At 42.3% G+C, this 24,422-nt stretch overlaps 1 protein-coding gene across 1 annotated transcript in view; it reads left to right on the forward strand.

The window, feature by feature from the left end:
* LOC126149252 (uncharacterized) overlaps nucleotides 1-24,422 on the forward strand; it is a 66,944-nt gene that overhangs the window by 3,768 nt on the left and 38,754 nt on the right. Inside the window, exon 3 of the mRNA XM_049915804.1 lies at nucleotides 2,023-2,260. Within this exon, the coding sequence (XP_049771761.1) occupies nucleotides 2,023-2,260 (238 nt within the window). The remainder of the gene's footprint in view (nucleotides 1-2,022; nucleotides 2,261-24,422) is intronic.

Below are 24,422 nucleotides of genomic sequence, written 5' to 3' on the forward strand. Positions count from 1 at the left end.
TTGCATTATGTACTTCTTGGTTCTGGTTTGTATTTGCTTTTACAGCATGTTAGTCGTTAATGACAGTGACACACAGCAATATGTATAGGTTTACAGGTGAAGAATTGGCCAATATGCACCTTTGTATAGGTTCACGGACTGTCTCATTGACACTGAATTGAATTTTGCCTATTACAGTGACAACTGCACCACAGTAATTTTGCATCTGCACAGCACTGTTTTGTTTTGTACATTTTGCTGTTGCATAGCACATTTTTTTTTTTTTTTTTTTTTTTTTTTTTTTTTTTTTTTTTTTTTTTTTTGCTGTTGTGGAGATATTTTCATAGACACAAAGGTATTTGATGTAACAAACAGAATAAATCATAATAGCATTCTTGTTCTGTAATGAGCCATTGGAGACCACAGATCCCTTGCATAAAAATACTCGGAAAATAACCTTGAACAACCTCGGGAATTTTCTTGATCGTGCTTTTGTTCATCCTATATAGAAATTACACCTCCTGATCAGTACTGGCTACCCGTATTAAAGAACCAGTTCTTGTGGAATTGTTCTTCATAGTTCAGTGGATGATGGGAAAACACAGTTAAGTGGGAATGAGCTTTCAGAGTGAAATATACTGAATTTACATTCTTGACCATGTGATTAGTATGCCTATTCCATTTTGATGTCTAGTAATTTCATGACAGGCAGTGTAATTGAGTTTGTACCATTTAATATCAGTTGCAGGGAATTGTGAGCTGCCGGTCACTGTCTCTTAGATTTGTTTTGAAAGATTTAATTTGTTTTTCAGTGTTCCATTTGTACTTTCCTTTGTTTTAGTTGCGTTATAGATTTGGGGCCCATGAACAGGAAGCCTGTATTTTTGACAGGTATTGACCCTCTTTGCCTAGTTATTTGACACTTATTACTTCTGTAGACCTTTCATAATGTTTCAGTTGTAGAACTCTACTAAATATTTAGCTTAGTTTAGTGTTAGCCCCCTACATTTTCGGACAAGTTTTAATTTCTGCAAGGTGTTGTTATTTATGAAGGTTTACAGAATCAAAGCATTTGTAAGGTTCCAGAAAATCTCGGCAGTGTGTGGTAAATTATACAGCTAAATCTGAACAAAATTTCATTGAAAAGCCTAAATATTGCATTCTGTGTAGGGTAACCATTACATAATTTGTATTCTGTAGGAGTTTACAATTCCTTTTCATGTAAAAAATGTAACGACTTTTGGAAAAAAAAGCCTTAAATTTTTTGCCTTCCTCAGGGGGAAAAAGTATGTATTATATAGTAAGTTCACATTTCAGGTATAATTTATATGAATCACTGCAGCTACAAGTTTTCTTTTAATAAGTTACATACCCCATCATAGCTAGAAATGTGACGTTTTACCTGAATTTTTAGAAATGAATTTGATTCAGAGCTACACGCAAAATGGGTACTACAGATAAGTAGCTGACGGTCCTACAACACAATCCTACTGAGAAGTATTAGTCGACTCCTGTATTATTGCATCTGGAAGGAGGGTGCTTCCAGGCTTATCATGAGTTTTTGTCATGATATTTCACAAGAACCTGCTGAACCACCAATAGTGCACACCAGGTGTCCCGAAAGCATTCAGAGTGTGATGTGTTTTCCTTAATCACCTCTGTATTTGTTTACTGTAATGTCACTGCATGTTTCTGATAATGACCATGGGAGGCCAAGTGCAATAATACCATGGTGGAGTAATAACTTCAACTATATTAGACTGTGCATTATTTGTAACTTTGTCAGATTAAAATGTGACATTTTGTTTCAGAGTTACTTAGTATTAATTGTTAGTATTTGAATTTAATTTCTAAATTTCACAAATTCTGTTATCCATATAGTTGTTTGTTTTATGTTAACATATATCCTTCACCAGAAACACACAGTTATTAATATGTGTGTCTAATTGTTGTGAGTTTGTTTATCGAGTACTAAAATGTGCAGAATTATAACAACTTCATATTAATACCAAAAAGTGTAATTCTTGAATTACTGTTTTGCAGCAGGAAAAGAGAGTGGCCTCGCCTATCAATTGCAGCATGCAAAATGAAAATAATGTGGCTGAAGATTCATTGCCCCAAAATGAACAGAGAAGTGATTTGGATAAAACGAGCACACCCTCGCCATTGGAATTACGAATAAAGAATGAGATTAGAAATGACACAGGAGATGATGCAGACACTGGCAGTGAATCTGAGAAGTCATTGAGGTTTAACGGAACTGCTCATGGCTCCGAGTATGGTAGGAAACTGAAATGCATTTTTATGTTTATTTACAAATATCTACAAAACACTTGAGAAATTATAAATCTTTGAAGCATTCATTGCTACTCTTTTCTAACTGCATGTTTTCATCAGTAAGGTGTCTGTCCAGGACAGTCCTTATTTTTGTCATGTAGTAATTCCATGGATGCATCTTGATTGCTAAAAACTTTATTTATGACATGTTTCGATTCATCATCATCAAGTAACTGTGGCAAAATTTAAACAAAATACAAATTAGAAAAGCTAATATATAATAATGAGGCCAAAGTAACAACAGTAACAGAAGTACATATGAGGTACAAGTACTTAAAATATGCTTAGGAAGCTCATGTAAGTGAGCAATACAAGAAAACATGCAATCTCATACACAATTGCCATTAAGTGATATTTGCAAAAGATGTTATTTTGAGACTTTAGATGCCAGACTGAAGATAGCAGTCTCGAAGACCATAATATATCACCTTCATGCCAGATGGCATTGATTTCAAAGATCAAGACAAATCAAGACATAGGTTCTATAATACGCAAAACAGCATAAATATTCCTACCACACTACATCTCTTCTTTTTCTACATGCAATAAGCATCATATTGTCAACAAAAAATAAAACAGAACACATTGTGAGTCAAAACCATCACAGAACACATACAAAGTTGCACAATGCACAAGACAACTAGGCGCATTGAGAGAGAAAGCAATGCAAAGGCCGTCGTTATAGAAGAAGGCATAAAAAAAAATTAATTACAATTTTACAGTCAAGCAAGCTGCAGGCTATTGAGACCACAGATGGGTCATGTCAAAAAATAGAACCTATCACAAATAGCAAATTTTCTCGACATGTCAGCGTGGACTAGGGATAGATAGGAACAAGGGGGAGTGGCTGTGGGAAGGGATGGGCACCAAGGGCAGGGTACATATCAGATGGAGACAGATGTTGAATTACTTGGAGGGGGAAGGGGGACATGGGGGAGGTGTGTAGAAAAATGGTAGATGTTGGGGAGGGGTGAAGAACCAAGGAACTGGACAGAAGGCTAGCATGAAGAGATGGAGGGGAAAAAGGAGTATTGATCATTACTTCAGATGATGATTATATTTCTAAAACTGTGTGTTTTTTTCTATTAAATAGGATATAGAAAGGTTGGATGTGACCCAGTAAAAAATTTCAAGAGAACTTTCTTATTCTCGACATGTGATAAGAAACGTGTCATCATGATGAATTCCAAAATACATAGATTAAGATCTCAATTAAAGATACAAGAACGGAGTTACCCGGTATGTCCGATAGTGAACAATTGTTAGAGTCTGAATTGTAAAATCAATCGGTTCCTTAATAATAAACTCACAGAGCATTATGCTGTCACAAAAGTGTATGATTTTTTTTAAAAAAATCATATGACCTGGTGGAGAAATTAATTACATGATGATGATGATGATGACTCAAAACACATCGCAAATAAAGTTTTAGTGATCAAGACATTTCCATGGAATTACTGCATGCCAAGTCTGGATGGTTGTGTGCCTTGCAAATTGTTTCTTGCATAACATGCCTGTCATTTTTAATTTTTAAGTAACTCATCGACCTTAGACCACATAGAATGCTTTCTGTCGTAACACTTCATTAATTTCCCCAGCATTATTTCACCTACGGTGTGTTTTGAAGAATATCATTACATTCTGTTCTCCTGAGAAAGTAAATTGTTTTGGGCCTAGAGTTAAGTAAATAATAGAAATTTTACTGGAAACTTGATGTCACGGTCCCATCAATAAATAGTGATTTTTTTGCAAGAATTCCCATTCATGAAGGATGAGGTTGAGAATGTTGACTACCGAGTTAGTGATGTGAAATTTAGTGTTAGACGCAGAAAACAAACCAAAATTATAATTCTGTAGGAAGATTATTTCACTTTGAAATTGTTAGCAGACAGATTCACAGATCAGTACTCAGCATCAGAAATACTGCCGGTATGCCCTCCCCACCCCCCATCCTGCTGCCTCTGCCTCCTCTCCTGCCGCCCCCTTACACACACACACACACACACACACACACACACACACACACACACACAACCCTGAGCTAGTGTTTGAAACTGTTAGTTCCTTCTTCAGGCATTAAAGATGGATAGATTTGGAAAGGTTGGAGAAGAGAGCAAATCACTCTGTGGTTGAATGTTCATCTCACTGTACTGTACACCATGATGATGCTGCTGCTGCTGCTGCTGATGATGATGATGATGATGATGCTGATGATTTATGGCAGAGGGCACTAAACAGCTAGCTCATCAGTGCCCTCGCATTAATGTTATACCAAAGAAGATTTTCATAATCTATGGAAGGAGATCAATAAACTGGAAAACTGATCCCACCACAGGAAACTTAAAGCAACCCCAGAAGGTGAGGTTCAGAAAAGCCCGTAATAAAACCCCAGCAAGACACAGTGGGATAACTAAATAAATTACATGGAGAATATAGTAAATATGCTGTTAAAATAACTGTGGCTGGATGACGACTTAGAAATAATACATGACCCAGCCACTTTGTGACACATTAAGATCACACACCAAGTATTTTGGGAAGAATTCCGGATGTCACACAAAATTTTAAGAAACGAACAACACTTGCCTCATTATCACTTAAAATAGATGGAAGACCCTGTGGGAAACCCAGTTCAACCCTCAGGTCTAAAACACATTCAGTTAAAAGATGTTGTACTGACACCTGTGTCCCGCACCTCTGACATACTGGGGGCTCCTCCTGATGTAAGAGGAAGCCATGTGTCAATGGACAATGTCCCACTCTAAGCTGAGTAAGGGCTACTTCTTCACACCCTCGTGAGCGGGAGGAGGTGATCCATGGTCGCACTGAAATCTTGATGTAACATAGTTTATTGTTCCTCACTTCCAGCCACGGGACTCCCACCAACATACAGCCTTCCTAGTCACAAATGACGTGACAGCCCGCAGAGGGACTGAACAGCGGGCAGAAAGAGGAGGAATGGAGCAAGCCTCCTTAGCAGCAGCAGCAGCGAGTTCGTTTCCCTGGATGTCTGTGTGCCCTGGAACCCAGCAAAAAATGGCTTTCTTGTTTTGCCTTTCCAAGAGAAGGAGAGCGTCCTGCACTTGTTGCACCATCCGATCTGCCGGCTACTCTCCCTGCGGGTCCAGGGGTTAGAATAGGACCGAGGTATTCCTGCCTGTCGTAAGAGGTGACTAAAAAGAGTCTCACACTTTTCGGCCCTATGAGTTCAGGTCTCATCTGTGGTTTGAACTGCCACTTTCAAAATTCTACAGAAGTGCAGGCCATGTGGGGAAGGACACCTTACGTAGTCCATGAGTGCCCTTAGATTCGATCTCCTGAATCTCTTGTCATGGCTTTGCATCTCCACCTGCGATTCAACTATTTTGGTGAGGACACTTTCTGGGGTATGTCATCTTCTTCCATTGTCTCCTGTTCTCTTTCGCCCCCCATGAAAATATAGGATTTCTCTGCACCTTATATCTAGCACGGTATCCAGTCCATTGTGGTGGTGCCATCATGTACCCATTTGGTGGCAGCCCCCCGATAACACAGGGATCGCACTGCTGATGCCTGAGCTGTAAACTCCCCACGTATCCCAAGGAGTAGATGCCTGTCTTCGTGGGGCATCAGGACTCCCGGCAATGGCCATCACGCCAGTTTGCGTTTGCTGTGGTTGGGTGGTTCCCGTGGGGAAAGCCCCTGACAGGAGTGGGTGGCATCAGGGCGGATAACCTACAATGAAGTGGCCTGAGTCATCTCTTGCTGGTGACCGTACGGCACCAGCAGTCTCTAAGAAGGGCAAGATAGAATACAATGCCGACAGGTATGACCTTAAATTGTTTCCCTCCCTCACTACATCATGGGAGGAACGTAGAGCCGTGGTTTTTAGTCTGTATTTTTTTAGCTGCGAAGCCTCAGTTTTTCATTGAACACCTTGAGGATAAATTTGGAGAAGTGACAATGCTATCAAAGATGTGAAATGGTGCAGTCTTGATTCAGACAACATCCCCAGCCCAGTCCCAAGCCTTACTCACTTGTGACAAGCTAGGTGATATTCCTGTTTCCGTCACTCCCCATAAAAGCCTCAACATGGTCCAGAGGATTATTATCCATCATGACCTCCTCTTGCAGTCTGACGACGAGCTTCGCACTAATTTAGAATGGCGGGGTGTTCATTTCATCCGGCGCCTTTACAGGGGACCCAAAGAGAACAGGGTTGCTACCAATGCCTTCATCTTGGCCTTTGAGGGCGATTCATTGTGTGAAAAGCTCAAGGTGATGGTTTACTGCTGAGACATTAAACCATATGTCTTTCCCCGTATGCGGTGCTTTAAGTGCTGGAAGTTCAGGCACATGTTTTTCTGCTGAACTTCCAGTGCCCCATGTCGAGACTGCCTACATCCACTGCACCCAGATATTCCATGTGTGCCACCTTCCACTTGCATCAACTGTGGAGAGCACCACTCCCCGTGCTCGCCAGACTGCCCAGTACTCCAAAAGGAATGGAAAATCGTGGAGCACAAGACCATGGTACGGTTGACTTACACGGGCTAAATGTAAATTCGAAAGATTACACCCCATTTGGTTGACGTCAACATATGCTGTAGCTACATCACGATTGCTGTCCCAAGTGCCAATGGTTCCTCAATCTGTGCCACGAACAGTGGGCCATCCAGGCTACCAGAATACATCCACCCCCTTGGTGGGGGGCAAATCTTCCTTCATTGCTCCCAAAGCATCTACATCGGGAGCAAGGCCCCCCCCCCCCCCAAATGCAGGGGACATTGGTCCCCTCCCCCGTGTCGGAGAAGCAACAGCCTCCTCCAGCTCCTCTCGTGCGGAAGGAGTCCTTTGGAGGCCCTCTCTCCCAAGGTCTACACTAATGCCATGGCGGACACTTGCCAGTGGCTCAAGGAGCCAAAAGCTGCTGGATGAATAGCTTCACGGTCTTCCTCCGTGCCTGAAGCTTCTTTGGAGAAATCTTCCCAGCAAGCCCCTAAAGAGAAGCGAGAGAGCAAGCAAACTAAGAAGTCTGCTAAGAAACAGGACCCTCTGGTGGCCCCAACATCACTACTCCCGATCAATTCTGCTTCTGAGGAGGATGACCATTCAATCCCGTGTCCGGCCATCCTGATTTAGGTTTTCCGTGATTTTCCTAGATCATGGCTGACTTCCTTCCCCACCCTTCCCTAATCCAAGCTTGTGCTCCGTCTCTAATGACCTCGTTGTCGACGGGACGTTAAACACTAATGTCCTTCTCCTCCTGCTTCTGAGGATACAGTGGGAGATCATAGTGTCCCTTGTGGACCTGGATCTCACTGATGCCTCATCCACCATAGAAATGGCTATAAATACTCAGTTGGAGGCAGCAGGTGACCTGAGGTATAACCTGTCTCTTTGCGCGCTTCATGCCTTGCCAAACTCAGAATAACTACATCCTCTAGTGGAATTGTGGTGGTTTTATCCCCCACTTGGCTGAGCTATGGCAACTGTTAAGCTTTACACCTGCATCCTGCAATGCCCTCCAGGAAACATGGTTCCCGGCAATGCGGACCCCTGCCCTCCGTGACTATAAGGGATATTACGGGAACCATAGCAATTATAATTGTCAGATGCAGTTTACGTCTATGTCCTGAACTCAGTATGCAGTGAACCTGTGCCCTTTCAAACCCCTCTTGAAGTTGTTGCTGTCAGGATAAGGATGACACAGGAAATAACTGTCTGCAACGTATATCTTCCTCCAGATGGTGCAGTACCCCTGAATGCATTGGCTGCACTGATTGAACAACTCCGTAAACCCTCCCTACTTTTGGGAGATTTTAATGCTCGTAACCCCCTTGTGGGGTGGCACAGTTCTCACTGGCCGAGGCAGAGGTGTCAAAAATTTACTGTCCCAACTCGACCTCTGTCTCTCAAATACTGGGGCCGCCACACATTTCAGTGTGGCACATGGCACATATTCGGTCATTGATCTCTCGGTTTGCAGCCCATCTATCCACTGGAGAGCACGTGACGACCTGTGTGGTAGTGACCACTTCGCCATCTTCCTGTCACTGCCCCGGCGTCAGAGCCACAGATGCCTGCCCAGATGAGCTTTAAACAAGGCAGACTGAGTAGCCTTCACCTGTGCTGTCACTGTTGAATCTCCACCGCGTGGTGCCATCGATGTTGTAATTGAGCAGGTCACTACGACAATTTCTGCAGTGGAAAATGCGATCCCTCGTTCTCTCGGGTGCCATTGGTGAAAGACAGTCCCTTGGTGATCGCCAGAAGTCGCTGAGGCAATTAAAGAGTGTCTGCGAGCTCTACAATGAAATAAGCGGCACCCTTTCCTAGAGCACCTAATAGCTTTTTAGGGGCGCCATTCCCACATTCGCCAGCTTATAAAATTACAGAAACAGGAGTGTTGGAAGAGGTATGTGTTGACCATTGGGTGCCATATGTCACCTTCCCAATTCTGGGCAAAGATCAAACGAGTTTTTGGGTACCAGACCTCAACAGGTGTTCCCGGTGATAACATATCTTCCGTCACAGATGCGATTGCCGAGCACTTTGCTGAGCACTATTCTCGCACCTCTGCGTCGGAGAATTACCCCCCAGCCTTTCGCACTCTCAGATGGTAGATGGAAGGGAAAGTCCTCTCGTTCACTACATGCCACAGTGAATCCTATAACGCCCCATTTACAGAGTGGTAGCTCCTCAGTACCCATGCACATTGCCCCGACACAGCTCCTGGGCCCAATCGAATCCACAGTCAGATGATTAAACGTCTCTTGTCCGACTACAAGTGGCATCTACTTGTGATTTTCACCGGATCTGGCGCGATGGCGTCTTTACATTGCACTGGTGGGAGAGCGCCATCATACCAGTGATCAAACCCGGCAAAAATTCACTTGATGTGGGTAGCTATCAGCTATGTTCTTTGTAAGCTGCTGGAATGTATGGTGTGTTGGCAGTTGGGTTAGGTCCTTGAGTCACGTGGTCTACTGGCTCCATGCCAGGACTGCTTCCACCTGGGTCACTCTACTACTGATAATCTTGTGTCCCTTGAGTCTGCCATCTAAACAGCCTTTTCCAGACATCAACACTTGTTGCCATCTTTTTTGTTTTATGAAAAGTGTATGACACCGCCTGGCGACATCATATCCTTGGCACATTATACGGGTGGGGTATCAGAGGCCCGTTCCCAATTTTTATCCAGAATTTACTGTCGCTTCGTACTTTCCATGTCAAAGTTGATGCCTCCCATAGTTCCCCCTATATCCAGTAGAAGGGGTCCCGCAGGGCTGTGTATTGAGTGTCCCTCTATTTCTAGTGGCCATTAACTGTCTAGCAGTGGCTGCAGGGCTGTCCATCTCACCATCTCTGTATTCAGACGACTTCTGCATTTCGTACTGCTCCACCCGTACTGGTGTTGCTGAGCGGCGCCTACAGGGAGCCATCCACAAGGCGCAGTCATGGGCTCTAGCCCACGGCTTTCAGTTTTCGGCCGTAGAGTTGTGTGTTATGCACTTCTGTCAGCGTCGTACTGTTCATCCGGAACCAGAACTTTACCTTCCTGTTGATCCCCTCACTGTAGCGCAGACGTATTGATTTTTAGGACTGTTTTTCAACGCCCGATTGAGTTGGCTTCCTCACTTTCATCAGCTTAAGTGGAAGTGGTGGCAGCACCTCAGTGCCCTCTGGTGCCTGAGCAACACCAACTGGGGTGCAGATCGCTCTCCACTGCTGCAGCTATACATAGCCCTTGTTCAATCCCACCTTGACTATGGGTGTCTGGTTTATGGTTCGACGGCACTCTCAGCATTGCATTTATTCGACCCAGTGCACCACTGTGCTGTTCGACTAGCAACGGAAGCTTTTAGGATGAGTCCGGTGACCCACATCCTTGTGGAGGCTGGATTCCCTCCATTGCAGGTCAGGCACGCACAGCTGCTCGCCGTTTACGTTGCACATGTTCGTAGTTCTCCTGCGCAATCGAATTACCGTCTCCTTTTCCCACCCATGGCGGTTCATCTTCTGCATCAGTGGCCCAGCTCAGGGCTTACAATTGCAGTTCGCGTCCGATCCCTTCTATCTGAACTGGAGTCCTTGCCTGTATTACCTATACTCTAGGTCCAATGGCGTACACCTAGGCCACGGCTTCGCCTGGACCTTTACATGGCCCAAAGGAGTCGGCTTTCCGCTGTCACTTCATCTTGATTCTTCACATGTACCCAGGCCATTAAGTGGTTGACACCAACGGCTCGATGACTGATGGTCACGTCGACTTCGCGTATGTCCATGGAGGACATACTGAACAGCATTCCGTGCCCGATGGCTGCGGTGTGTTCACTGCAGAGCTGGTGGCTATATCTCGTGCTCTTGAGCACATCCGTTCATGCCCTGGGGAGTCGTTTCTTCTGTGTACTGACTCCGTGAGCAGCCTACAAGCTATCAACCAGTGCTACTCTCGTCATCCTTTAATAGCGACCAACCAGGAGTCAACCTCTGCCCTGGAATGGTTCAGTTGTTCCGTGGTGTTTGTGTGGACCCCAGGACACGTCAGAATCCCAGGCAATGAACTTGCTGTCAGGCTGGCCAAACAGGCTACACACCGAGCGAGGTGGTGCAGTGGTTAGACACTGGACTCGCATTCGGGAGGATGACGGTTCAATCCCGCGTCCGGCCATCCTGATTTAGGCTTTCCGTGATTTCCCTAAAAATCACTCCAGGCAAATGCCGGGATGGTTCCTCTGAAAGGGCACGGCCGACTTCCTCTCCAATCCTTCCCTAATCCGATGAGACCGATGACCACGCTGTCTGGTCTCCTTCCCCAAACCAACCAACCAACCAACAGGCTACACAGAAACCTCTTATGGAGATCGGCATTCCAATAACTGACCTGTGTTTGTTTATACGTTGCCAGGTTTTTTGGCTTTGGGAGATGGACTTCCATAGTCTCAGTACGCACAACAAACTGCATGTGATTAAGAGACTAAAAATGTGTGGCAGTCCTCCATGTGGGCCTCTCGCAGGGGTTCTGTGGTTCTCTGCCAGCTTCGCATTGGCCACGCTTGGGCAGCCCAGGGCTACCTCCTGCGCCCCATGAAGACCCACCTCCGTGTTGATGCGGTGCCTGGTTGACAGTGGCCCATATTCTGGTGCACTGTCCCACTTTAACTGGCCTGCGATTAAATCTTTGGTTACCAGACTCTTTGCTGCTAGTTTTATCTGACAATGCCTCATTGGCTGAGTTAGTTTTACATTTTATTCGTAAGGGTGGTTTTTATCATTTGATCTAAATTTTAGCACATGTCCTTTGTCCCTGTATGTCCTCCACCCTAGTGCTTTTAGGGTGGAGGTTTTAATGTGTTGCAGAGTGACTGGCTTGTCCTTTTTATTCTCGTGGTCAGCCAACCATGGTAATCTATTTTGTCGCTTTAATCTCTTCTACCTGTTTCTTGCGTTTCTTTGGTTTTCTTCTCCCCTTTTTTCCATTTAAGTGTTTGTTGCCCTTTCATCATTCTTGTGGTTTTTCGTTTCTCTCTATTTTGTGTTGTCAGTCTTGCTTGTTTTACTTTCACCCTCGTGGCATTGTTTTATTCGGAACAAGGGACCGATGACCTAGCAGTTTGGTCCCTTCCCCCCTCTTTTAAATCAACCAATCTGCTGGGTACATCTGTCAAAAGCGAGAAGGGCACTTTGAGAATCGGAGCAGATGATAAATTTTTTGTCACGATGCCATCATATCTGCTCCATTGCCTTCAGGATAGCAAACAGTTCTGCGTAATAAACTGAAAACTGCTCTTGGAGCCCTATCCGGAGGACAATGTCGGGAACAAGATGGAACAAATAAAAACATCTCCCTGCTTAAAACCATCTGTGTTGACAGTAATAAAATCTGATTGGCTACGTAAAATGCTTCTTGTAAGCAGTCAGTTCTAAAAGCAATCTGGGCCTTTGTAGTAGCCAGGGGGAGACCCTACTCCACCCCTGGCTTTGGACCTGAATGCCCCCCACCTGTAATAACTCATGGCTCTCCCGTGCACAGGTCCCAAATGACCTTGTTGCTTGTGGTCGATGATTGTACAGCCGTTCCAGTGGCAGCTGAACAATGTAACTGGATGCTGGCGATGTAGGAACGGGCAATGCTCTATATGCTTGGCGTGCCACGAGAAGACATCGTCGAATAGACGGCGGAGGCTCACCAGCCTCCGCGCACTTACTAACAGGGCTCGTGCGATAGGCCCCTGTTGACAGTCTTAATATCCTCGTGTGGTGAACTGCATCCAGCACTGTAAGGTATCAAGGCCTTGCTGACCCATAAATCTGACATCCGTATTCAAGTCGGGGTCACACAAAGGCCTTATAAAGTTGGAGCAGACATGCCCTTTCGGCTCTCGAAGACCGATGACTGACACATTTAAGGATGTTGAAGGCTTTGGGCAGTTTCAGTTCTTTAAGGTGTGGCAACCATGTGTCCTTTGTTCCACATCTATAATCCCCTTTGGTGCCCATTCTTGTTTGATTTCAGCAACACCTAGATCCGTAATATCACGGCAGGTTACCACATCTTTGCTGGAGTGAAGGGAGTTTTACACTTGCTTTGCCCAGGTAGTCTCGACAAGCAAGGAACCATTTTGCAACTGCTTAATAGACTTTAAGGTACCAGCCAGCCCTTCTAAGCCTTTAGGGATATAGAAGGGGGACACCTTTTCAAACGTCGCCTCCTTCCTCCTGATCACTACAAAGACGTTGTGATTCATGACTCCTTGGCCCCCATTACTGATAGAAAATTGATTATAGGAGGACTAGCTTCCCTCGTTCTTTTTGATGAATAGGTGTGAGAACTCCCAGATGGTACACCCTTCCCACTGGGAGGAGAAGAAGATTTCGAGGGTTCCATCTCAGTCCCACGAGTAGCTATGGAAATAAGGGTCCAATCAGACAGAGCCCCACGTGCCTGAGTAAGCTGTATACAACTGAGGTGCAGCAGGTTCCCCAGAGGTTTCCCGTTAATGACTTCCACCTCAACAGCCATGCATCTCATCAGTGCGCAGCACACCTTGAGATTGAGTTTTTTTCCCCCATCCTCATGACCTGGGCGCTCAAACCAAGATCCCCATTCCCTGTGACACAAAACGTTCCATGGTGGTCACTGAAGCATACCCAGAGCTTACTGTGGCAGGGGACTGGCGGTGCCTACCAGTCCCCAGCTCAGGAATCCTGAGGCCGCCAAGCCCGTACACAGGAAAGGAATGCTGAGCCCCTGAGGGCTACTGTACACCAGTTCAGAGGATAACTTCACATGTCAATGGCCCCTCTTGTCGCGAACTGAGGATACACATGTTCTAAACTTGAAACAACCTCTTCAGACATGTCAGGCTGCACTGCCAATGCATGAATTTAATTTAGTTTTTTTGCATGTTCCGAAGAACATTTTTGTGGCAATTCTCCGTTATGTCAGTAGGTGTAGGAATAAGATATATTTTTAAATTTTCTCAGTGAAAACGCGCCTTCATGCTGGCCATTTACATATTAGATTTTTAAATCTTAATTTACAACAAAATTTGATAATGCATATTTGGCTGAGTTACAACTATCTATCCAGAAATTCAACTTTGGAGTAAAGGCACTGATCAAGTAGAAGTGATTAAATTTATTTTAAAAATATAAACTTAGTCTTCCGCAGCCATTATCACATTCAATAAAATTTTTCTGGGTTTGTGACCGCATTGTCAATATATATAAACTACCGATATTTCAGTCCCTATTGCAAGTGACCTCCTTCAGGGTGTTTTTGTTTATTTCATTTTAAAAATTTTCGTTACCTGACAGCACCTGTTAATTCACAAGAGAGTTGGTGAAATACTTTAATGGCAAAACACTGAGCTCATTTTTGAGTAAATTTTACTTATATATTCAGCCAATGATTATCTCACAGTGATATACATCCTCACATCTACATCTGTGAGATTATTCTTCAATTCACAGTTAAGTGCCTGGCAGATGGTTTATTGAACCACCTTCAAGCTACTTCTCTATCGTTCCACTCTCAAACAGAGCACGAAAAAGCAAACTCTTAAATCTTTCTGTGTGATATTTGATTTCCCTCATTTTATTATGATAATCATTTCTCCCTATCTGTAGGTGGACTATATATTTTCACACTCTGAGAAGAAAGTTAGTGATTAAAATTTCGTGAGAATGTCCTGCCACAGTGAAAAAGCCTTTGTTTTGACGACTGCCACCCCTACTCAGTTTCCCTTTTGTGGCGATAATGCTAAACAAGCTGCCATTCTTTGAACTTTTTCTGTTTCTCTGTCAATCCTATCTGATGCGAATCCCATACTGCACAACAATACTCTAGAAGTAATTGTCAAGGTAGTACAATGAAAATCAATACCTCAAAATATACATACGCACAGAATATGTAAGTATGTTTAATGAGAGTTGGACAGATGGTCGGTTGTGAACTCGATGAAGGCACCATCACAGCATTTGCGTGATATGATTTATGAAAACTACTGAAAGCTCCATAGTAGTGAACAGTGAAAGCTATTTTGGCTTCTAGTGGTACATTTATAAATGCTAGCTTTATTTTCAAATTATGCCTGACTTTTTCCAACAAACTTCATAAGAGAGTAAAATGTATTTTGTGGCTGTTGTATGGACTGTTAGTAATATATTGTAAATAGGACTTGGTATCTTCATTTGTTTTTAATTCCCACTGTAATCAACTGAATATTAAACTACAAATAGCAGCTAAACAGCAGCTATTAATTGTAACTGAGGGGGCAGCAGCTTTTTTTTCTTATTTAGTTTCCAACAGGTCGCAGGAAAATGTGAATGGTGCTTTGAAAAGCATTAGTTTCAAAGTAAATTTCCTATTATGCAAGATGAATTATGTTACTTGTGCAAATGCGCAGTGAATGTCTTAAATCATAGTGTGTTTGACTCTCATTTAAAACTTAACACATTGAGGACTAGCCACTTAAAATAATTTTGAGCCCAGAAGACCAGACATTAATGTCATTATTTAAAATTGGCACATTTGTGTGATGTATCTTAAAGTGTAACACACGCAAAAAAGACAAATATTATGTTTGAAAGCTTAGCTTTTCTTGCAGCTTATTAATCTTCAAGACCAATATTATATGTGAAAGCTTACCTTTTCTTGTAGCTACACGATGTACATTATTTTAAACCATTAACTTTTCCTATTTGTTTGTTCACATTACTGAACTGTGGTGTCGCTATTACCTGAGCACATCGAATGTCCTATGCTCTGAATATCTGCTGTCATTTTCTGGCAAGATCACATGATAGGAGCTATGATTGGCTTCCGAAAGCTCATTTCAATCTCGATTTCAGTGCTATGGAAATGTGCTCTTTTGAACCTATGCCACAGTCTAATGTAACAGTTGCAACACTTTGCCTCGATTTTGTTGTTTAATGTGCCAGCAGCGCGCCAAGCAGCCAGTAAGTAAACTGTTCAGTTCGGCGCAATCGCGAAAGCAAAAGTGGAATTGTCGTAGTTTATTTTGGTTTGTGCAATGGTTTTTACAAATGGGAGCATCTGTAGTGCAATAAATTGCAGCAAGAACAAGAAGAAGATACCACATCCATCTTTTTTTTTTTTTTTTTTAAAAAAAGAGGTGTATACCATGATGTTACTTGTGTCTTGCAAAAATGTGTGAAGTATCAGAAAGGGCAGATCGCCAGACTTCATGCAAAACTTTTACAGAGCAAGGAAAATGCCTATCATTTTAAGTACGGGTGGCAACAGAAATTGTATCAGAAGGATCAAGTGAAGGAGGACAAACAAAGTTTGAAGACTATAGGATCACAGTATTTAAAAAAAGATGCGCTTGACTTGTTGTTAAGTCTGATTAGAATGCCATTGAAGGAGAAATGTGCTGTAAAATGGAAAGACGAAAATAACCTGTTTGCTCTAAATTTATTATATTACAGCACTCAGACATACAAGTTTTGTCAGAATATATTATGCTCCCATCAGTGTGCACACTACAGAGAGATGTGGAAGGTATACAAATAAAATGTGGGATAAGTGACAATATATTCCATCTTTCAAAGCAGAAGGTACAGCATTTCTCTGATACTGATGAATTAGTGAATATGTCATTGGATGAAGTGTCTCTAATGGCAAATTTAACATACACTTAAGTGCCAAAGAAACCAGTAAAAGCATGCATATTCAAATACAGGGATATGTAAACAGGCAGAATACAGCTCTGCAGTCGCCAATGCCTATAAGACAAAAAGTGTCTGGTGCAGTTTGTTAGATCGGTTACTGCTGCTACAGTGACAGGTAATGAAGATTTATGCGTGTTGTGTTGTGTTATAGTTGACGCATAAGTGATGGGACAAAGCATCTCCGAGGTAGTGATGAAGTGGGAATTTTCCCGTACAACCGTTTCACAAGTGAACAGTGAATAGTAGGAATCCAGTTAAACATCAAACCTCCGATATCACTATGGCCGGAAAAAGATCCTGCCAGAACGTGATGACGATGACTGAAGAGAATTGTTCAACATGAGAAAAGTGCAATCCTTCTGCTAATTGCTGCAGATTTCAGTGCTGAGCCATCAACAAGCGTCAGCATGTGAACCGTTCTATGAAACACCATCGATATGGACTTTCAGATTAAAGGGTCCATTTGTGTATCCTTAATGACTACAAGACACAAAGCTTTATGCTTCGCCTGGCCCTGTCAATAATGACATTGGGCTTCTGATGACTGGAAACATGTTGCCTGGTTGGTCACGTCTTGTTTCAAATTTTATCAAGCAGATAGATGTGTATGAGTGTGGATGCAACCTCATGAGTCCATGGACACTGCATGTCAGCAGGGGACTGTTCAAGTTGGTGGAGGCTCTGTAATGGTGTGGGGCGTGTGCAGCTGGAGTTATCGGGGACCCCTGATACTTCTAGATACGACTCTTGACAGGTGACATGTACATAAGTATATCCTGTCTGTCTGCATCCATTCATTTCTATTGTGCATTCTGATGTACTTGGGCAATTCCAGCAGGACAGTGCAACACCCCGTACGTTCAGAATTGTTACGGAGTGGCTCCAGGATCACTCTTCTAAGTTTAAACACGTCCGCTGACCACCAAACTTCCCAGACATGAACATTATTGAGCATATCTGGGATGTGTTGTTACATGCTGTTCAGAAGAGATCCCCACCCCCTCATATTTCTATGGATTTATGGACACCCCTGCAGGAGTCATGGTGTCCAGCACTACTTCAGACATTAATCAAGTACATGCTACATTGTGGTGTGGCACTTCTGTGCGCTCGTGGGGGCCCTACATGATATTAGGCAGGTGTACTGGTTTCTTTGGCTCTTCAGTATATGACAGCAGTTCTGACAGTGTTCTTGGCTTTGAGGACTTGGGGTTTATGTGCACAGCATATTTCTCCCACTATTTGGCAGTTGCTTACCCCACTTAGAATAGTATAATGTTGCAACAGGCGACAGTGACTAAAACTCAGGAGGCCTACGGAATGACATATAGGGCGTCGATCCACACTCTGTGTCTTTATATTCATTTGATGTCAGCGTGGCAAGCTGCAGTTCTGTCCAATGTCACAAGTGTTTCTTCATGAATGTGTTGTAGCTTGCCACTGGATTCATAATTTTTATCCCTCCTTGTGCTTATTTTAGAATCATTTTTAGAAATACCTATGTCTTTTGTAATTATTCAAACTCTTGGAAAATAATTAAAATATTTTGTAAATCACAAAGGAAAGGGATGCAGAAGAAACATTGTGCTTATGACGCATCTGACGTTCTCCTATTTGCTGCTTGGAGCGCTAGTGTCACTCCAGCTGTCAAACTGTAACAACTTTTACAGCAGTGAGTGTCGCGAGTGTTTTGGTAGACTATGTCTATACTTCCGTAATATGAATACAAAAATATGCAGCGTATCTTAATATGAAAATATGCACCGTAAATGTTGCTGCACATCAGAGACCTTCCCAAAGCTTTTTTTTTTAGAGGTTTTTCGTTCTCTGAAGTTCCATGCTGATATTGATATTTTTACAGTCCCAACGGAACATATCCAATCACTTAACAAGAAAAAAGTGTATTTTACATCTTGGAAGAAGTGTATTTTCATGTGGGGAAACGTGGTGGTTTTGGCTGGGAAATCCAGAGAAAATCAAGGAATTTGTTTTCTTGTCCCTGTATACTCCCTGCTCAGAGCTCCAGTTGGTGTTGGTCTAGCTTGAAGCTGCTGATCTGGAGGTATGTCCAGCATGTACCCAGTCAGAGACTATACTTGACAGCCTGAATAAATTAATAATTGATTCCTTTTACCGACCTACTGACTCAGATGATACAGTTACTGAACAGTTCAAAGAAAACTTGCGTCTTACTTCAAATTGGGTACCCCGCTCATACAATTACAGTTGGTGGTGACTTCAATGTACCCCGAGTATTACCTGCACTAAGGTTGACCCCTCACCCGTTGTTGAGTGGGAGGTCCTTCTGGGGGACTGCCACTCTTGTTTGCGAGACGAAGGTGGAGTTCACTATCTGTAACATTGTCGACAGAACCATGTGGTCCTTAAGTGCAGAGCTGAGTTAAGGGTGTGAATCCCAAGCTCAGAGGGTTCTATGACCATGTAGACTGCAGATTCCCTGACTTGTGTCATCAGATAGTGGGATTCTGGGTTCTGCTGAATAGGTCAGGAACAGCTACATGGGCAGCAGGAGTTGTTTGGAGGGGGCTGGGAGGTCTTTTAAGTTAGAGTGTCTTGGGGAAACTACAGAAAGGGCATTAGTCTAGGAGGAAGCAGGGCAAACACAGGAAGGTACATCCAGCAATTGATGTTGTAGTTTTAAATTGCTGACACTGTGTTGGGAAAGAAGTAGAGCTCCAAGCACTAACAGAAAGCATGGAAGCTCAAATTGTTACAGGTGTGGAAAGCTGGCTAAAACTGGGAATAAGATTAGCTGAAATTTTTACAAAGTACCTAACCGTGTTCAAAGAGGATAGATTAACTACAGTTGGTGTTACAGTGTTTATTGCTGTCAAAAGTAGTTTATGTTTTAGTGAAATTGAAGTAGATAGTTCCTGTGAGTTAGTATGAACGGAGGCTATATTTGACAGCCAGAATAAATTAACAATTGATTCCTTTTACTGACCCACTGACTCAGATGATACAATTTCTGAACAGTTCAAAGAAAGCTTGAGTCTTACTTCTTCAAATACGTACTCCGCTCATGCAATTATAGTTGGTGATGACTTCGATGTACCATCAACATGTTACCAAAAATACATGTTTAAAGCCAGCGGTAGGCATAAAATGTCGTCCAAAATTGTACTGAAAGCTTTCTCAGAAAATTATTTTGAACATTTAGTTCAGGAGTCCACTCGTAAATGGTATGCTGTGCGTAAACATACTTGACCTCTCAGCAACAATTAATCCTGAGCAAAGAGGAAGCATCAAGACAGGTACAGGGATTCGTAACCATCAAAGATAAGTACATCTGTTTAAAAAAGCAGATGAAAATTTGCTTGATGCCTTTCTAAAAGACAGGCTCCAAGTCTTCCAAGCTGTATAGATCAGATGTGATATGAATTAAAAGAAATAGTATTGATTGCAGTTGAGAGATATATCCCAAATAAATTAATAAGAGATGGTAGTGATCCTCCCATGGTACACAAAATGGGTGGTAACACTGTTGTGGAAGCAATGAAAAAAGCGTACCAAATTTTACTATTTAAGTGTAAACCAGATGTTTGAATTCAAAGAAATAGTATCAATGGCAACTGAGAGATACATACAGAATAAGTTAATAGTAGATGTACTGAATGAATAGGAATGTAATGAATGTAATGAATAGGAAAATAGGAATGCGGGTAAGCTACTACAAACAGCATAGTGAACGCATTATTGTGGCCAAGATAGATACGAAGCCCACACCTACTACAGTAGTACAAGTTTATATGCCAACTAACTCTGCAGATGACAAAGAAATTGAAGAAATGTATGATGAAATAAAAGAAATTATTCAGACAGTGAAGGGAGACGAAAATTTGATAGTCATTGGTGACTGGAATCAGAGTGTAGGAAAAGGGAGAGAAGGAAACATAGTAGGTGAATATGGATTGGGGCTAAGAAATGAAAGAGGAAGCCGCCTGGTAGAATTTTGCACAGAGCACAACTTAATCATAGCTAACACTTGGTTTAAGAATCATGATAGAAGGTTGTATACATGGAAGAACCCTGGGGACACTAAAAGGTATCAGATAGATTATATAAAGGTAAGACAGAGATTTAGGAACCAGGTTTTAAATTGTAAGACATTTCCAGGGGCAGATGTGGACTCTGACCACAATCTATTGGTTATGACCTGTAGATTAAAACTGAAGAAACTGCAAAAAGGTGGGAACTTAAGGAGATGGGACCTGGATAAACTGAAAGAACCAGAGGTTGTACAGAGTTTCAGGAAGAGAATAAGGGAACAATTGACAGGAATGGGGGAAAGAAATACATTAGAAGAAGAATGGGTAGCTTTGAGGGATGAAGTAGTGAAGGCAGCAGAGGATCAAGTAGGTAAAGAGACGAGGGCTAGTAGAAATCCTTGGGTAACAGAAGAAATATTGAATTTAATTGATGAAAGAAGAAAATATAAAAATGCAGTAAATGAAGCAGGCAAAAAGGAATACAAACGTCTCAAAAATGAGATCGACAGGAAGTGCAAAATGGCTAAGCAGGGATGGCTAGAGGACAAATGTAAGGATGTAGAGGCGTATCTCACTAAGGGTAAGATAGATACTGCCTACAGGAAAATTAAAGAGACTTTTGGAGATAAGAGAACCACTTGTATGAACATCAAGAGCTCAGATGGAAACCCAGTTCTAAGCAAAGAAGGGAAAGCTGAAAGGTGGAAGGGGAGTATATAGAGGGTCTATACAAGGGCGATGCACTTGAGGACAATATTATGGAAATGGAAGAGGATGTAGATGAAGATGAAATGGGAGATACGATACTGCGTGAAGAGTTTGACAGAGCACTGAAAGCCCCGAGTCGAAACAAGGCCCCCGGAGTAGACAACATTCCATTGGAACTACTGACAGCCTTGGGAGAGCCAGTCCTGACAAAACTCTACCATCTGGTGAGCAATATGTATGAAAAAGGCGAAATACCCTCAGACTTCAAGAAGAATATAATAATTCCAATCCCAAAGAAAGCAGGTGTTGACAGATGTGAAAATTACCGAACAGTCAGTTTAATAAGCCACAGCTGCAAAATACTAACACGAATTCTTTACAGACGAATGGAAAAACTAGTAGAAGCCGACCTTGGCGAAGATCAGTTTGGATTCCGTAGAAATACTGGAACACGTGAGGCAATACTGACCTTACGACTTATCTTAGAAGAAAGATTAAGGAAAGGCAAACCTACGTTTCTAGCATTTGTAGACTTAGAGAAAGCTTTTGACAATGTTGACTGGATTACTCTCTTTCAAATTCTAAAGGTGGCAGGGGTAAAATACAGGTAGCGAAAGGCTATTTACAATTTGTACACAAACCAGATGGCAGTTATAAGAGTCGAGGGACATGAAAGGGAAGCAGTGGTTGGGAAGGGAGTAAGACAGGGTTGTAGCCTCTCCCCGATGTTATTCAATCTGTATATTGAGCAAGCAGTAAAGGAAACAAAAGAAAAATTCGGGGTAGGTATTAAAATCCATGGAGAAGAAATAAAAACTTTGAGGTTCGCCGATGACATTGTAATTCTGTCAGAGACAGCAAAGGACTTGGAAGAGCAGTTGAACGGAATGGACAGATTCTTGAAAGGAGCGTATAAGATGAACATCAACAAAAGCAAAACTAGGATAATGGAATGTAGTCGAATTAAATCGTGTGATACTGGGGGAGTTAGATTAGGAAATGAGATACTTAAAGTAGTAAAGGAGTTTTGCTATTTGGGGAGCAAAATAACTGATGATGGTCGAAGTAGAGAGGATATAAAATGTAGACTGGCAATGGCAAGGAAAGCGTTTCTGGAGAAGAGAAATTTGTTAACATCGAGTATAGATTTAAGTGTCAGGAAGTCATTTCTGAAAGTATTTGTATGGAGTGTAGCCATGTATGGAAGTGAAATATGGACGGTAAATAGTTTGGACAAGAAGAGAATAGAAGCTTTCGAAATGTGGTGCTACAGAAGAATGCTGAAGATTAGATGGGTAGATCACATAACTAATGAGGAAGTATTGAATAGGATTGGGGAGAAGAGAAGTTTGTGGCACAACTTGACCAGAAGAAGGGATCGGCATCAAGGGATCACCAATTTAGTATTGGAGGGCAGCGTGGAGGGTAAAAATCGTAGGGGGAGACCCAGAGATGAATACACTAAGCAGATTCAGAAGGATGTAGGTTGCAGTAGGTACTGGGAGATGAAGAAGCTTGCACAGGATAGAGTAGCATGGAGAGCTGCATCAAACCAGTCTCAGGACTTGAAGACCACAACAACAACAACAACATATATGTACCGGTCCCCCATGGTACACAAAACAGGTCAGAACGTTGGCAGAAACAATGAAAAAAGTGTGCCAAGTTAAAAGGGTCACAAAGTCTTCAACATTGGGAAAGTATTACAGAACCACAAAATTTAGTGCAAACTTCAGTGCAAGTTGCTTTTAATAGTTTCCACATTGAAACCCTGTCTCGAAAACTGGCAGAAAATGCAGAGAGATTCAAGTCATGTGTAAAGTAAACCAGTAGCAAGATGCAGTCAGTACTTTCACTGCATGTTAACAATGGTGATGTAACTGATGACATTACCACCAAAGCAACATTACTAAATAAAGTTTTCTAAAACTCCTTCACCCAAGGAGAGGAAGTAAATATTCCAACTGCCAACTTGAGTAACTTAGAAGCAGATATCTTCGGTGTAGCAAATCAGCTTAAATCATCTGACAAAGGTAGGGCCTCTGGTACAGATTGACTGTGAGCTAGAGTGTGAGCAGCAGCACATGGGTTTTGGTATCCCCCATGGTACACAAAATAGATTAGATTGCTGTTGCAGAAGCAACGAAAAAAGACTCCAAATTTAAAACAGTGCAAAATCCCCAAGATTGGCAAAGTTTTGCAGAAGTTCAAAACATAGCATGTGCGTCAAAGTGAGATAAAACATAGCATGTGCGTCAAAGTGAGATGCATTTAATAATTTCGAGAACAAAACTCTGTCTCAGAATCTGGCAGAAAACCCAAAGAGATTCATGTCATAAATAAAGCACACCATTGGAAAGACGAAATCAGTACCTCCACTGCGCGATGACAATGGTGAAGTCACTGATGACAGTCTTACTAAAGCAGAGTTATTAAACACGGTTTTCCAAAAACTCCTTCACCAAAGAAGACGAAGTAAAAATACCTGAATTCCAATCAAAAACAATTGCCAATATGAGAAACATAGAAATAGATATCCTTGGTGCAGCAAAGCAGCTTAAATCACTTAATAAAGGTGAGACCTCCAGTCCAGATTATATACCAGTCAGGTTCCTTTCAGAGTATGCTGATACAGTAGCTCCATATTTAGCAATTATATACTACTGCTCGCTTAAATGAAGATCTGTACCTAAAGACTGGAAAATTGGTCAAGTCACATCAATATCCAAAAACTGAAATTCAAGTAATCTGCTGAATTATAGGCCATATCACTAATGCCGATTTGCAGCAGGTATTGTGAAACACAACTAGCTTTTTGTATTCGTGAAGTAATGAGTGCTATCAGCAGGGGATGTCAAATTGATTCCATATTTTTAGATTTCCAGAAGGCTTTTGACACTGTTCCTCACAAGCGTCTTCTAACCAAACTGTGTGCCTATGGAATATCGCCTCAGTTGTGCGACTTGGTTCATGAAGGTCACAGTTCATAGTAATAGGTGGAAAGTTACTGAGTAAAACAGAAATAATAACCGGTGTTTCCCAAGAAAGTGTTATAGGTCCTCTTTTGTTCCATATCTATATTAATGTCATAGGGGACGATCTGAGAAGCCCTCTTAGATTGTTTGCAGATGATGCTATCATTTACTGTCTTATAAAGTCATCAGATGACCAAAACGAATTGCAAAATGTTTTAGCTAAGATATCTGT

This window comes from Schistocerca cancellata, chromosome 2, assembly GCF_023864275.1.
Source record: "Schistocerca cancellata isolate TAMUIC-IGC-003103 chromosome 2, iqSchCanc2.1, whole genome shotgun sequence".
Taxonomy (NCBI): Eukaryota; Metazoa; Arthropoda; class Insecta; order Orthoptera; family Acrididae; genus Schistocerca; species Schistocerca cancellata.